We start from the raw sequence: 13,785 nt of genomic DNA, 5'->3' as shown, positions 1-13,785 counted from the left end.
AATTATAAAGTGAGAAATTATTTATTCCTGTGTAATTGATTTAACACAATTCTAATGATACGATATAAGTATTTTGAGGTTAAGAACGTACCTGCTGCAATACAACAAAGTTGCAATAATGTGTTTGCAACGTTCTCTTAAATCGGCTTTGCACGTGCAAGTTATTAATATGATATTGCTTAAATCACCCAGAATCACCTCACCAATTATATAACGTGAATCACTTTTTAAATCCGAAGTTGTAAAATGTAGGCAGTAAACTTGACGGAATTTGAAGGCTAGCTTCCGGATTTGTTATTTCCGAATTTCCTTTCCGAGGCTTTGTGTCAGCCCAATCACATATTGTGTCAATACTTATCATTTTATAGTAAATTAAAAACTTGGAAACTGCACGGTACACTTTAGGAACTACGATAAATTTTCCCTAATCGGCGCCATGTTTTTAGGCTCGTCCCATTTGGCGGATCCCAATACCTTATTACGTTTCGTTTGTAAAAATAAAAAGGATGGTGAAGGAAATATTCGCATAATTATTTTGCCTGCGCTCCCTTCCTCTGTTAAGAGGAGTAATAGAAAGTTGTATTTCCGTTTAATTATAAACACAAATATTTCTACCTTAAACTTTTGTTAATCTTACGAAATTAAAATAACTCGGTTATTAAAATTTTTGAATAACATCTTGAGACGTATTAAACAGACGGCAGTATAGATCCAGTGCTTCTAGTGAGTATGATCCGAATATAAATTGAATTTGCTTACCTCTTATGTCCACAGATTAACATATGATGATGGTCTATCCTAGATTTGACCAACGCTTTTCAACAAACCCCGAAATCCATTTCAGGACAATCTAAAACATACCATAGCCTAGCCTTCAAGAAGTGCATATTATAAAAATAGAAATTATTGCAATTGAAAAAGAAATGATTTATTAGATTATGGTAAGCTTGGATTGTCCTGATTTAAAAAGCGTTGGTCAAACCTAAAATAGACCAGTCATCCTGCGGTGCATCTACATATCGGCTTTTGATTCTAACATTTACATAAAATATAGGTACAATTTATAATATAAATTGACTGGCCCGAGTATTTTTCTAAAAAATTTGTGACAAAATTGCTAACCAATGTATTCCACATAAGTGCATTTATCAGTAAAACAGGATGATACGTTCGCTGCACTATTTATTTGGGGCAGCATTCACCAGGGGTGTAAGACTGATAAAAAGCTCATGAGTAACGGATTGCCAGAATCAGGTGACGCCAGCAAAAAGAAACTAGCACAGAAATTCAATTGGGGGTTAAAAATTCGAACCCAATTTTGATTAGCATTTCAGAGCTTTTTTTTAACCTGTCACTAGTTGCTGCTTGGAAAAGCCAGCGTACCGCTCAAATTTTAAAGGGCATGCTTTGTTTTTCGGGCAAGTAAGAGCAAGTTCTAAGACCCCACCACTACTGTGTTTATTCTTGCTTCACCTAATTATACAGCGTTGAGAACTTTTTTTATGTTACCGTCATCTCGTGTTTCTTTACTAGTCTCTCTTCTCTGGCGACACTAGTTATCTCAGAACTCAGGAATCATTCAGTCTTTTTCAAGAAAATCGGTGAGAAGCAACCTGAACTAACCATAATCTAACCTTCAACGGGTTCATATTAAAAAGAAAAATGTACTAAACAGAAATAAATAAACATACATTAAGATGAAAAAATAGTGATGTATGGGCCCAAAACAATAAACAGATGCTAGCATTCTTACCACTGGCCCACAATGCCTTTTTTTGTTTTTGAGGGAAACCTTCAAAAGACACCCAGCCGTCCGTACGACTGGATAGTATTAGATTTACTCTGAGGAGCGCCTACAAACTAAAACCCCTTTACCTCAGGCCGTTATAGGACCTATTAATCCTTTACTACGAAAAGGACAAGAAACATCTAGAGAGAGTCCAATTACTGGTCCGAAAGTTCACAGTTTTTGAGAAAAACGTATTTGACAGTACAGACAGGGACCGGACCGAGACAAAAATAGGAATACGCAACGCCGCATTTAATGAACTAATAATTAAGGGTATCAGTCATTGACATTACGTCAATGTATCAGTGCAGAACAGTTGTTACTCCTTCTCTTAAAGTTAGTTGTTATTGTTTGGTGTTATGAATTGTCGATATAAGAAGCCATTCAGGGGGGAAGAGGGGAGGTTGGAAAGATTTACTCTAACTACTAAAATATATTATCATTTTCGGCAAGCGTAAGCCTTGCTGGAAACCGATTTTCAAGCCAGTCGACTTGTCCCAAAAAGGCTGCAGAGCTCAATTTTTTTCATAGAGTGATTTTTTCATGAGAACATGAGAAATATTTTTGGCAAGCAAAATTTTTGTAGTTTACGTATGTTTGTTAACTAGTATTGTTCCTTGGAACCACTAACTCGTTGATATACGATAAACAAGTTCTTTATGTTTACTTCAGGTGTTAGACAACCCCAGCATTGTTTAGTTTAGATTCCAACCATGTGGGGTGCTCAGTTATCGCAATTAACAAATAACTAACCTACGTTGCTAAATCACCCATGGCGGGCTTCGGATTGTCGCTTGTCGTTTCTTACATTGATTTTATCCCTTAATCACACTGCTGTACTCACCATGCGACACCTTATTACACCTAGTTGACACCCTCCACAACTATTTCAAAAACACCCTGTATACATACATCATTCTTTTGGTAGATATACGTATGATTGGTCCATGTTTTTGATAAATATTTCATGTAACATGCAACTCATATCCAGCAAAACCATTATGGTGTAAATTTTTTAAAATCACTTATGTACGTACCATTAACTGCACCCATATACTACATTAATTATCTAACATTTAAAAAATAGCAATAACCTTATCAATTAAATAATATATTTTATTAAATTAAAAGTAAAGTGTAAATTATGATTTTTTACATAAATTATCTACATAAGATGTAAACTTTCTCATACTTTTGGGTTGTTTCTTGAGGTAACCATTGTTAAAATCAGTTGCAGATATTACTTTACTTCCAGCAATTTTAACTCCACCAACACTTATCCACTTTCCATCTTGACACTTTACTAACAGTTTAGAAATGTTTTTATTATACTGTACACCCCCAATTTCAAAATCATCATCATTTACTGGTGTGCCATATTCATTTATGTCCAACAGTTTTATCAACTGTTTATTCCATACTGCTACCAAATCATAAACCTTAACCAAGGCACTAGAAATATTGCAAATTTTTTCTGATGGCATAGTTTCCCAATTTATATATGACATTACAGGTGCCACTTTAGGTGCTATAACAATATATTTATTATTCAACAATTATTAATACTATCAAACAATAATATACATATTACCATATGTAGCATTCTCAGTTGGCTGTGGTCTTGCCGACTTCACATAGCGTGATAAATCATTAAGTACTTCTGCAAGAGCTTCTGCTCCAAGATGACCTAGTTTATTATGCAACTGAATGGCATTAATTCCTCGTTCCAAAGGAATTTCTTTCTGATGAAGTATATCACCCACATCAAAGTGGTATGGTTTTATTTTCATAATAGTAACACCTGTCATTTGATCACCATTAGCAATGGCATGAATAATTGGGGCAGCTCCTCTCCACCTTGGTAAGAGACTCGCATGAACGTTTAAAATACCTCTAAAAGAGGTATGCCAATTTCACATGAAATTACTTCTTCCTTAATTTCTTACAAAGAAAACTTATTTATTACGCTTTCTGGTATCAGTTTACCAAATGAAACTACTATTCCAAAGTCAAAGTCACCGGACTTTAAAGACCTTAAAGGCCATTTGTGATACTTAAGGTTGCGTTCTAAAGCGAACTGTTTTACTACATCCTTAGACCACATTTTAACTGATGTGACTACCTCCAAATTCTTAACTAGCGGCTTACATTTCCTGAAAATGTATTGTTACTCTTAGTGATTCAAACAATTGTCTTAGTACAAAATACTTACTGATCATCACTTAACATTTTTAGAGTATAAAGAGAAAAACTATCATTACCGAAAAATAAAATTTTCCATGGAGGTTTTAAATCTGATCCATAACAAAAAAAACGACATGTACGAAATCTTTTGTTTGCTGTAATAATCTTGCATTCCCTTAAAATCATCATTGCCATCATTGCATCTATTGTCATATTATTATAATTATTATTATTAGTCTGTGATTATTATCATTATTATACTGACCATAGATAAATACTAACCTTGAAGATCATGATGACTAACCTATCTATGGACTGACCATTAACCTAAACATGATTTTAAACTATTTATCATAGATAATGTATGGTAATACTTCACCATTGTACTTCACAGTCATAAACACAGCATAGACATATATTAATGGACGTGCCTTAGCCGTATGTCGTTGTAATAATTTCTTGTCTCGAAAAGTGAGAGAGGTGGCGTATGGTTTCGGACTAGTGCTATCTTACGCACTATCGTAAGAGAGATGGATATTGTCCGAAACTTCGTTCCATCTCTTTCTTTTGCTGTACCACAATTCTGACCGCTAAGGCATATCCATTAATAAACGTCGATGAAACACAGTATGGTGTAATGGGTGTGACATCTAGAATTAAATCATTTAAAAGTTTATCTAGACTATCGACGTTTACTAATGGACATGCCTTAGCGGTCAGAATTGTGGTACAACAAAAGAAAGAAATGGAACGAAGTTTCGGACAGTATCTGTCTCTCTCACGTAGTACCGTACTTCAGAGAAATTTTCTCAAACGCTTCAAATAAATTTTAAAATTACGATTATGAAGTTAAGAGATAGTTGACAAAAATAAATTTTTGAATAGTAAATTAATTGATTTTCATAATGATTTAATATGATTTTTAATATGACGAGTATGGTTAGGTATGACATGAAGTATTGAGTATGACCTAGAACAACTTCGAGCATAGATAATAGATACACAAGATAATAGATACACAAAGAATAGAAAATTGGTTAGTATGTGGATGTTATATTGTGAAGCATTGAGAATGTTGTGAAGTCTACAATCCCCAAGAGGATTTTTTTCAAGCGATGTAATCTTAAAAAATATTTTAGTGGAAAGGCAAAACGAACATCATGTCCAATTTTTTCGAAAAATTTTTCAATAAGGTTCAATTTGAAATTTACTCTTAATTTTCGGCCTTTTAAGTGCAAAATATTTCAAAAATATATATGTATACAATATGACATTGTTAAACAACAACATATATGTTTTAATATATTATATTCTTACCTAGACAAGAAACTATTAAATTTTCAATATTGTACTAGTAGTAGGTTTAGGAAAATGTCTGTTTTAAGGGTAAGCTTATTATTTTACTACTTAAGAATGCATAGAAATTTTTGTTCATGAAAATAAAACATTTTAATGTGGTGTCTGCCAAAGACTATTCAAAAGAACAAATAGAAAGAACACATGCAAACCTGTTTGGTTGAGAAGCGCTTCAAATGTGAAGCTTGTAGAAAAAGCTTTACACGAAAGAATCATTTAAATGATCACCTGAAACTTCATTTTGGCGAGAAGCCATTCAAATGCAGTATCTGCGAAATATGCTTCGCTCGGAAGAATACATTGAAGCAGCACATGCAAACTCATTTGAATGAGAAGCCGTTCAAATGCAATGTTTGCGATAGATGTTTCGTCCGGAAATGTACTTTGGATCAACACATGCAAATTCATTTAGGAGAAAGGCCATTCAAATGCAAAGCCTGCAAAAAAAGCTTCACACGAAAAGATAGTTTAAATGTTCATATGATAATTCATCTTGGCAAGAAGCCTTTCAAATGCGAAACCTGTAAAAAAAGCTTCACACGAAAGGATCATTTAAATGTTCACATAAATACCCATTTTGGGGAGAAGCTGTTCAAATGTAGTATCTGCGAAAAATGCTTCTCTTCTAAAACCACTTTGAATAAACACATGCAAACTCATTCAGTTGAGAAGCGATTCAGATGTGAAGTTTGCAAAAAAAGCTTCACATGAAAAGAGTACTTAAGTGTTCACATGAAAACACATTCTGGCGCGAAATCGTTCAAATGCGAAACCTGCAAAAAAACCTTCACACGAAAAGATTATTTAAATGCTCACATGAAAACCCATTTGAATGAGAAGACCTTGAAATGTGATATATGTAGCAATCAGTTCAGGTACAAGTCTCAATTAAAACAGCATCTAAAAGAGCACATTACTCCTAAAAAAGAATTTAAAGTTTTCTGTAAATGTAACATATGCAAAAAAGAGTCTAACTTCAAGTCTTCACTGAATGAACATATGAAGATACATACTAATTTGAGATGTTCACTTTGCACTGGGTCAACAAAAGAATGTGTCTGCTCCAAAAACCTTGGAGATAATAAGACTAATCCTCTAGTTAGAGATACTTTTATGTTTGAGTGTCAAACATGTTTCCAAACGGTCTTTTGTAAATTTCAACTGAAATTGCATTTGCAAATACATTGCGATTTAAAATGTGTAGTTTGTAAGGAGGATTACAGGAGTTGCAGTTGTTCTGACTATTTTTCTGCTATAGAAAAATCAAAATGCANAAAATGAAACTCATAAATATAATTCGCGGAATAAATTCGCAAATGATATCCAATCGGTGATTAAAGTATCTAAAAATACGTTAAATCAGATTAAGATATTATAAACTCTAAAAATGAATACTTACAAATGATTCAGTAAACTTAAAGACACTCCAAAAAGCATATGAATTATACCAAAAATTATGGAAATCTTCATTTTGTAAGAATTATGGAATATAATTTTATTCTGAGCGAACTGCCAAACAGGATCCATTCCGAAGACATACGGAACTCCCTCGTAATCGTTTGTTGAAGGACTGAGCATTAATACTTTTTCCTTGTTCATTTTTTCTAAAGAGATATTGTTAACGGTCCATTTTGATCCGAAAACGTTTATAGACTTAGAAAATATATCGTTGTAGATAAAGCCAGTGTACATTGAGAAAACTCCCATTAAGAATATAACGTAACGACCGCCAAAGAATATGTTCCATATCTGGAATTAAAAATATATGATAAAGACGCAATTAGAATTAAAATTGTCCACAAAATGTTTTCTTAAAGGAATTTAAAATAGTGAATGTCGCATATTTCGAAACAAGCTCACCTCATTATCTGTTTTTTTGGCTGCCAGTGGCTTCTCTTTAAAAATCATCCACGCTGCAAACAATGCCATAACCATACCATGGCCCAAATCGCCAAACATTACCGCAAAAAGAAAAGGAAATGTAATTATTGTATACGGTGCTGGATTCATCTCTCTATAAGAAGCTATTCCATATGAATCGATAAGCGCCTGAAAAGCGCTCGTGAATTTGTTGGTATGATTGTATGTCGGTGGATTTTCACATGTCTCCATTCGATTTAATATTGGCGGAACGGAACTACCACTTCGTTCCTGTTGAAAATTTAAACATTAGAAATTGGCATAAACGTTTTTAAATAAATTTCTACTTTATTTTGTCCAAATATTAAAATGAATAACATTATTGTTTTGAAGTATCAACTGAAAATATATTAAGAAATTGCTAGACCTCCGCCACAAATTTAAATATTAAATACAAAACGTTAACAAAAAAAGATGTTAATAAAGCTCATTAAAAAAGTAAAATAAAAAATGCTTCGATTCTTTTACTCTCTTCTCAATATTGTGTGATATTTTAAATAAAATATGTACCGTGCCCCGTCGAAGAGCAAGTTGTATATTTTCCAAGTCCAAAACTGGTACCCAACATTCAGCTATCAGACATTTCTGAGTTACGTCCAAATTAAAAAGATTAAGGGTATGGTAAATGGCCTTTATTTTTCGGACCTTAACAAACCAGTTTTTAATATTTTTCGCAGCAGCTACTAGAACGCGATGTCTATGATCTTGTGTTTGACCCAAAACCTAGAATAAATAAATAAAAAATAAGTAACACTAAGCCCAATGTAAAGAAAATTTTAATGGCATACTACAATTAAAACGACCAGATAATTTTCTTCACTTAAGAAAAACACTTGCGTCTTTCATTCCCACCAGCACTAACCTTGTAGGCGTAGTCCCTTCAACCTACACTCTAGAGTAAAGCTGGAGAGTAGGATGGAGATGAAATAGTGGGAATGGGGGAAGGTGGTTGGTGAGAGATAAGGGCTTTTAAAGCGAAATGACAGATTATCTCTAGAATATTACTGCCCCAGTGATTGTCTTAATGACCCAAAGAAACTACAGAAAAACTTGGACTAAGGCAATGCTAAAAGCTATGGTCTAGATCTCTAGGTCATGCCGCTAAGTCAGTTAGAATAGAACAATAAAGGCATAATAAGTATTATCACGTTACCCCTCGTAGGCCATAGTGCTTACGAGTGACGTCAACGCTAGTCGACCGAGCGGTCTTGCCGGTCCAGCTGGCAGCAAACGACAGTGGATATTCCAAAATTCGAATATTGTGATTATTTAAAGACTTTCAGTTTGAAAATCTTGTCAGGCTTCAATAGAACATTTCATTGCATTTGGTAAAAATGTTTATAAAGAGAAAAACCATTTTTTTTAGTAAATACTAGCATATAGATATACAATATCCCCAAATTTCTAAAAAGCGAACTGAAAGAATCCCGGTTTTTTCTGACTTTCTTATTTTTACTGCAATAATTTCTAAGAAGAGTATTTGTAGTACATTTTACAATTACGTTTATAATACTGTCACTAATATGATCTGTACACCCGTTAAAAGAACGCAGGGAAATCATATCACAAATCGCTTTGAAAACACATTTACAGAGAAACCGACGCTTATTATTAACGCTTAAACAAAATCTTCTTCATAGTCGATAAGAAACTAATGAAAACGAAACGATTTCAACTACAAAATCTTTAGGAAAAGGCAAGGTTCCCCTACTTAAATTTTTTATTAATGAATAACCAACGGGCAAGGTGAAAAAAAACGAATTAGTTTTAACAGCAAGATTTAAATTGGGAAGTAAGAGCAGGATGACAAAGAACTGGGAAGAAGAAGAAGAAAAGAAAATGTGTAGGTTGTGTAAATTGGAACCAGAAACGATTGAACACATTTTTGACAGATGTTGAGTAAAGGGAAATAAAGTAAAGTAATTGGAAAATCAAAAGGAAAGAAAGGATGGTCTAAAAAGAACGGAGAAGGCAAATGCCAATCAACGATAAGTTCATCATGCACTAAATTTTGCCTACAAATATTGCATTTTGTATCCTTTCTAAAGCAACATAACAACAGTAACCTGATAGGTACTTAACAACAGGCAAGTCATTTATAAGCATGTCTAAATCTAATTCAACAAGTATGTCAAGATTAAATATGTTATTATCGCATGAATCGCCAGCCTTCAATATTTTCATGGAATTGTATTACTTGTAAATACCCATACATGCGAGATTTCAGCGTTGAGATCGATTGTATCCTCTGTTTTTCATATAGCTCTCGTTGAAATATGGTACTGCCAACCAGAAAGGTGACGGTATTTTCCGAACCTACATCAGTTTGAAATTTACCTAATAAAACGTAATTCATTTTTAACTCGTTAGAACAATCACTCGAAATCTCCAGTAATCCACGCACGGTATGTAGAAAGCTGTATGAGTTTGACAAATTAATTAAATTTTCGAAAGAAAGCGATTTCCATGCGTCTACCCAATCATGCAATTTATTTGAAAATGTAATTTTGATGTCGTTAGCAAAATTTTTTGCCGTATTGGGCTCTTTATAGTCATCATTTAAACGCTTTCCTTTTAGAGGGTGCTTTACATTGACAATTTTCCACCAAGTTAAGATTATTTGGATAAAATAAGCAGCATCTTTAGAATGATTAATATTATATCCAAATTTAAGCAAAGCCTGCATTACAAAAGGACTGAAAAGTTTTAGAGTCAAAGAAACGTTTTGTCGTTCTAATGAAGATGAAAACCAAAAATAACCAAATTTCAATAATTTATCATGTTCTAAAGTACAAAGATATCGTAAGTTTTTAAGAATGAAGCTCTTCATTCAGTACCTGTCTCAAAATCGGTATAATGCAGCATTTGGTCGGGTTTGGAATTTAGTTAATTTTGTTTCTAATACATTTCAGTAAATGAATAGGTGAAAAGGGGTCGCGATTTATCTGCGGGGTGGGGATACACAAACGAAAGAACTTTTTTACCGAAAAATTACTCGTTGCTTTACTGTTTACAGCATTATTGTCAGTAACAACGCACAACATGCGAAAACCAATTTCTTCCAATTTAATTATTACAGTTTTTATTAAAGAAAAAAGCAGTTCAATATTTGTTTTACTTGATGAACTTAAATGAGCAAGCTCTTTTAAATTCGATCGCATCTAATAATTTAAACGGAAATTAGATCAAACCGTTTTTCCTCGAATGTCGGATCAGTTAACAAAGAAGCGCAAATTGTTTTAATTGTGTTAGGATGAGGCAGTATCAATAAGTTTAAATCTTTTAAATATGTATAACTATGTGGACTAATTGAATTAAAAGTAGAAGTCACAACTAAAGTATCACTGGAATATCGACATCAAGCAAGTGAAGAAACTTCACATTTTATCGATTCTATTCTATTGTATATATATTCTGCAATATGCTGCAAAACAGTATTTTTGGTATCGGTAATTACTTTGTCTGTATCGCGTTTATCTATTTCTGTTAACAAAGACTCCGTTTCGTTTGTATTTTTTGATTTGCACTTTTAATTCGGACCAGACCTGTGCGAGTATACTAATTTAAATATTTTCCATCGTCCACAATTTTGAACCAATTTATGGCAAATTATATGAACTGAATACAATCAGAAATCCTTCATACGCACAATAGGTGAAAGACTTTTCATACGCTTTAAAATCAATTTTACTTTGTATACTGCATGCAAAAAAATTCCCGTTCAATATTATTTAACTTTTCATCTCTACTAAGTCGCGAGTGAATATTTGTTGACAGATAAGCAGAACAATTCGGAACTAAAGTAGATACTGCTCCCGGCTTCAATTTAGGATATTTCAAATTTATTACAACAATTTTACCTATTTTGGAATCCTGAGTAGTTGAAACGCGGAGTACAGTATCTTTCACAAAATGTAAGTCACAAATTTGAATTTTATAATAGTCAGATTTTTGTGAGGAATGGGGCGAATCTACCTGTTACACAGGTCGACGTCTGTTGGAAAATCGAAAACAGCTACTTTTGGGTCTTTATCATAATTGCCCCGACACCCCGGAACACAACACCTATGAGGAATTGTATATCCCAAAAATACACACTAAAAACAATTCACAAAATGTAAACTGCTTAGGTACCTATACGTAATGTGGAGCAATAATGGTTCACCGATCAAGCAACAAGTGCATTTCTTATGTATGATAGGTATGTATGCGCGCTGGTCCACATATGCTGACGTCACAGACTACTTTCATACAGCTATTTGGCCCTATTAGTCACGAAGGTAACGGTTATCATCATCCGCCATTTTGGGTATTCCGAACGCTAAGCTATGAGACCGATAAACCACACCGATCCCTAACTCTACACTTTACGAACACTCAACTTGAATAAATTTTTGGTAATCGTATAATAATTTAAAACCTTTGGATGATAGCGACCTTGAGATATGTCACTTCTGGGACCATTCTGAGCAAATAGCACAATATATGCATATACAGTGCGCATGCTTTCATATTGTTTTAGGTGAACATTACATAGAAAGATCAATAACAATTAAAGGTAGCCACGTCGTCAATCGCTACGCCCTTATTGGATACATATGTCCCACCTAAGATGACTAGAAATACGAGTGGAAACTAGAGCCGTAAGAACGTCACTATAACTTGTGCTCGGTGATACGCTGCGCAGTAAGGCAGTGAGCATCTTGTATTGTTGATTGCATACACACGTAGGTCACGTGGCTGTCGGTCATTTGTGAGGGCACTGTATATATAAAGGAAGCATTTGAGCCCCAACAGTGACATATTTTAAGTTCAAGATTATCGGAGGCTTGTAAAATAATAAACTTTTTTCATCGATAACTATAAACTACATGATCTATCTTTACTTACAGTATTCAAATCTTCGATTCGTGTCATAACTCCCATTGCCATTTCTCTTCGATCGGCTGGAGCTTCGGGGCATGGATACAATGTTGCTCTGAAACCTTCACATATTTTCTTCACACGAGTTTTTAACTGGTCTCCTTGGAAGAAAATAATAAAAACGGACTTGTAAACTTGATCACCCTGAAACATTTAAACTTTCTTCATTATTTTAATAAAACAGTAAAATAACTGACATTATTCTTATACAAACAGATTAGCATTTATACAAAACGGATCTAATATATTGTAGCGAGCACGAGCGTGTTTGTGTACGATCGGGCATACGTGTGTGTGAGAGGCTTATCGATTCGCCGACTAGCCGCGGGTGCCGTATTTGTAAATGTGTGTGTCGTACCTGCAATTAACAGTGAAAAGAAAAAGAAACTTTTCCGAACGGTTCGAGAAGGTTCTCGACAGGAAACAAAAGAGTATTTAAAGAAAGAGACGATCGCCGAAAAAAGAGAAGAAATAAATTGACCGTTGTAGAAGTGAATCAAGAAATAAATTGACGCTAATAGAAGTGAAATAAATAGCGCAGTGAATAGTGGTATATCAACAGCAGTGTAAATAAATAGAACAATTCATAACCTAAGTTTATTAACAATTTAATAGTGTTTTTAAGTTCTTTAATAGTTAGTGTAAATAAATAGTTTTGTCGTAATCAGTCTAAAAATTTAATTTTGTTAAACCCACGAACATTACAATAAGTGAATTAACTGTGAATTGAAATTAAAAAAAAAAAACTAAAAAAACAAAACATTTAGAGGTCTAGGTCTTAATTATTTCTGCAACACCTTTTTCGAATCGTAACTATTTAAAAATTCATTTTATGGGCCTCGGATCTTGGACTCTAGACAAACTACCGTCAAATTGGTTTTTACGAGAAGACATATATTTTTAAAAGAATAAGTATATATTGAATCCTCTTGATTTCCTTCAAGTGCTCTAATTTTTTAAAAATCGGCAAATGATGTTTTTTAAGTTTATTAGAGCGTGACACAATAAAAATAATATTAGCCGGCTTCTTAATCCGTTTTTAAAATGTAAAAAAAAAATAACATGAAAAAAGGTTACAAATGTTTTTGAAATTCACACAGAATTTAGAAATGTTCTTCTATTCATTTTCATAATTCTCTTAGGCTACGGATTAACAACGAATTTTATATACTTTATACACTTAAATACTAACCAAATAGGATTAAAATACTGACCAATAAAATGAATGTATTTATACAACTCACCGATGATGGGTCTTCCAATGGCGTTTCGATCTCTGCTTGCCTCAGAAAAACATTCCCTCTGCAGGCTCGCCAAAGCATCCTTTCAAAGGGCGGTATCCTTTCGCGAAGAATAACTCCAGCAACAAAGCTAAAACGTTAATAAATCTCCACCTCCATTCAATAAGAAACCTATTGATGTAATTAAAAATGTATATCTTATAAATGACGACGAGAGCTTGTCATTAAATACCTTCAAAAATTAACAAACGTGAAGCGTTTAAATTTGTAAGATATGATTGATAAAAAACTATACAAAATTAAAATATTTTTCTATTATACTCTACAATTTGTCAGGAAAATTTTATTGTACGGTTATTAGTAACTAATTAC

At 33.4% G+C, this 13,785-nt stretch overlaps 2 protein-coding genes across 5 annotated transcripts; both read right to left on the bottom strand.

Annotated features, from left to right (window-relative positions):
- Nucleotides 1-2,908: 2,908 nt before the first annotated feature.
- LOC108736007 (methionyl-tRNA formyltransferase, mitochondrial) lies at nt 2,909-4,337 on the bottom strand. 4 transcript variants are annotated; one of them, XM_025976433.1, is made up of 5 exons: nt 4,256-4,337; nt 4,002-4,176; nt 3,736-3,942; nt 3,381-3,682; nt 2,909-3,317 (listed from the first exon to the last, which is right to left on the bottom strand). In XM_025976433.1, exons 2-5 carry the CDS (start codon nt 4,169-4,171, stop codon nt 2,932-2,934), a joined length of 1,065 nt encoding a protein of 354 aa, XP_025832218.1. In that variant the 5' UTR covers nt 4,172-4,176; nt 4,256-4,337; the 3' UTR covers nt 2,909-2,931. The 4 variants fall into 4 exon arrangements, with proteins under 4 accessions (XP_025832218.1, XP_018323757.1, XP_018323756.1 ...); XM_018468255.2 differs by having other exon boundaries at nt 4,239-4,300; XM_018468254.2 differs by lacking the exon at nt 4,256-4,337 and having other exon boundaries at nt 4,002-4,197.
- A 2,244-nt stretch (nt 4,338-6,581) lies between these two features.
- On the bottom strand, nt 6,582-13,687 carry LOC112904999 (V-type proton ATPase 116 kDa subunit a-like). The gene is made up of 6 exons (XM_025976451.1): nt 13,417-13,687; nt 12,140-12,316; nt 7,760-7,972; nt 7,190-7,480; nt 6,729-7,078; nt 6,582-6,672 (listed from the first exon to the last, which is right to left on the bottom strand). Exons 1-6 carry the CDS (start codon nt 13,492-13,494, stop codon nt 6,582-6,584), a joined length of 1,200 nt encoding a protein of 399 aa, XP_025832236.1. The 5' UTR covers nt 13,495-13,687.
- Between the last annotated feature and the right edge of the window lie 98 nt (nt 13,688-13,785).

The sequence above is a fragment of the Agrilus planipennis genome, unplaced genomic scaffold (genome assembly GCF_000699045.2).
Source record: "Agrilus planipennis isolate EAB-ADULT unplaced genomic scaffold, Apla_2.0 scaffold75, whole genome shotgun sequence".
In the NCBI taxonomy this organism is placed as follows: domain Eukaryota; kingdom Metazoa; phylum Arthropoda; class Insecta; order Coleoptera; family Buprestidae; genus Agrilus; species Agrilus planipennis.
Note: the sequence above shows the minus strand (reverse complement) of the source record. Positions and strands in the feature narration are given on the sequence as shown.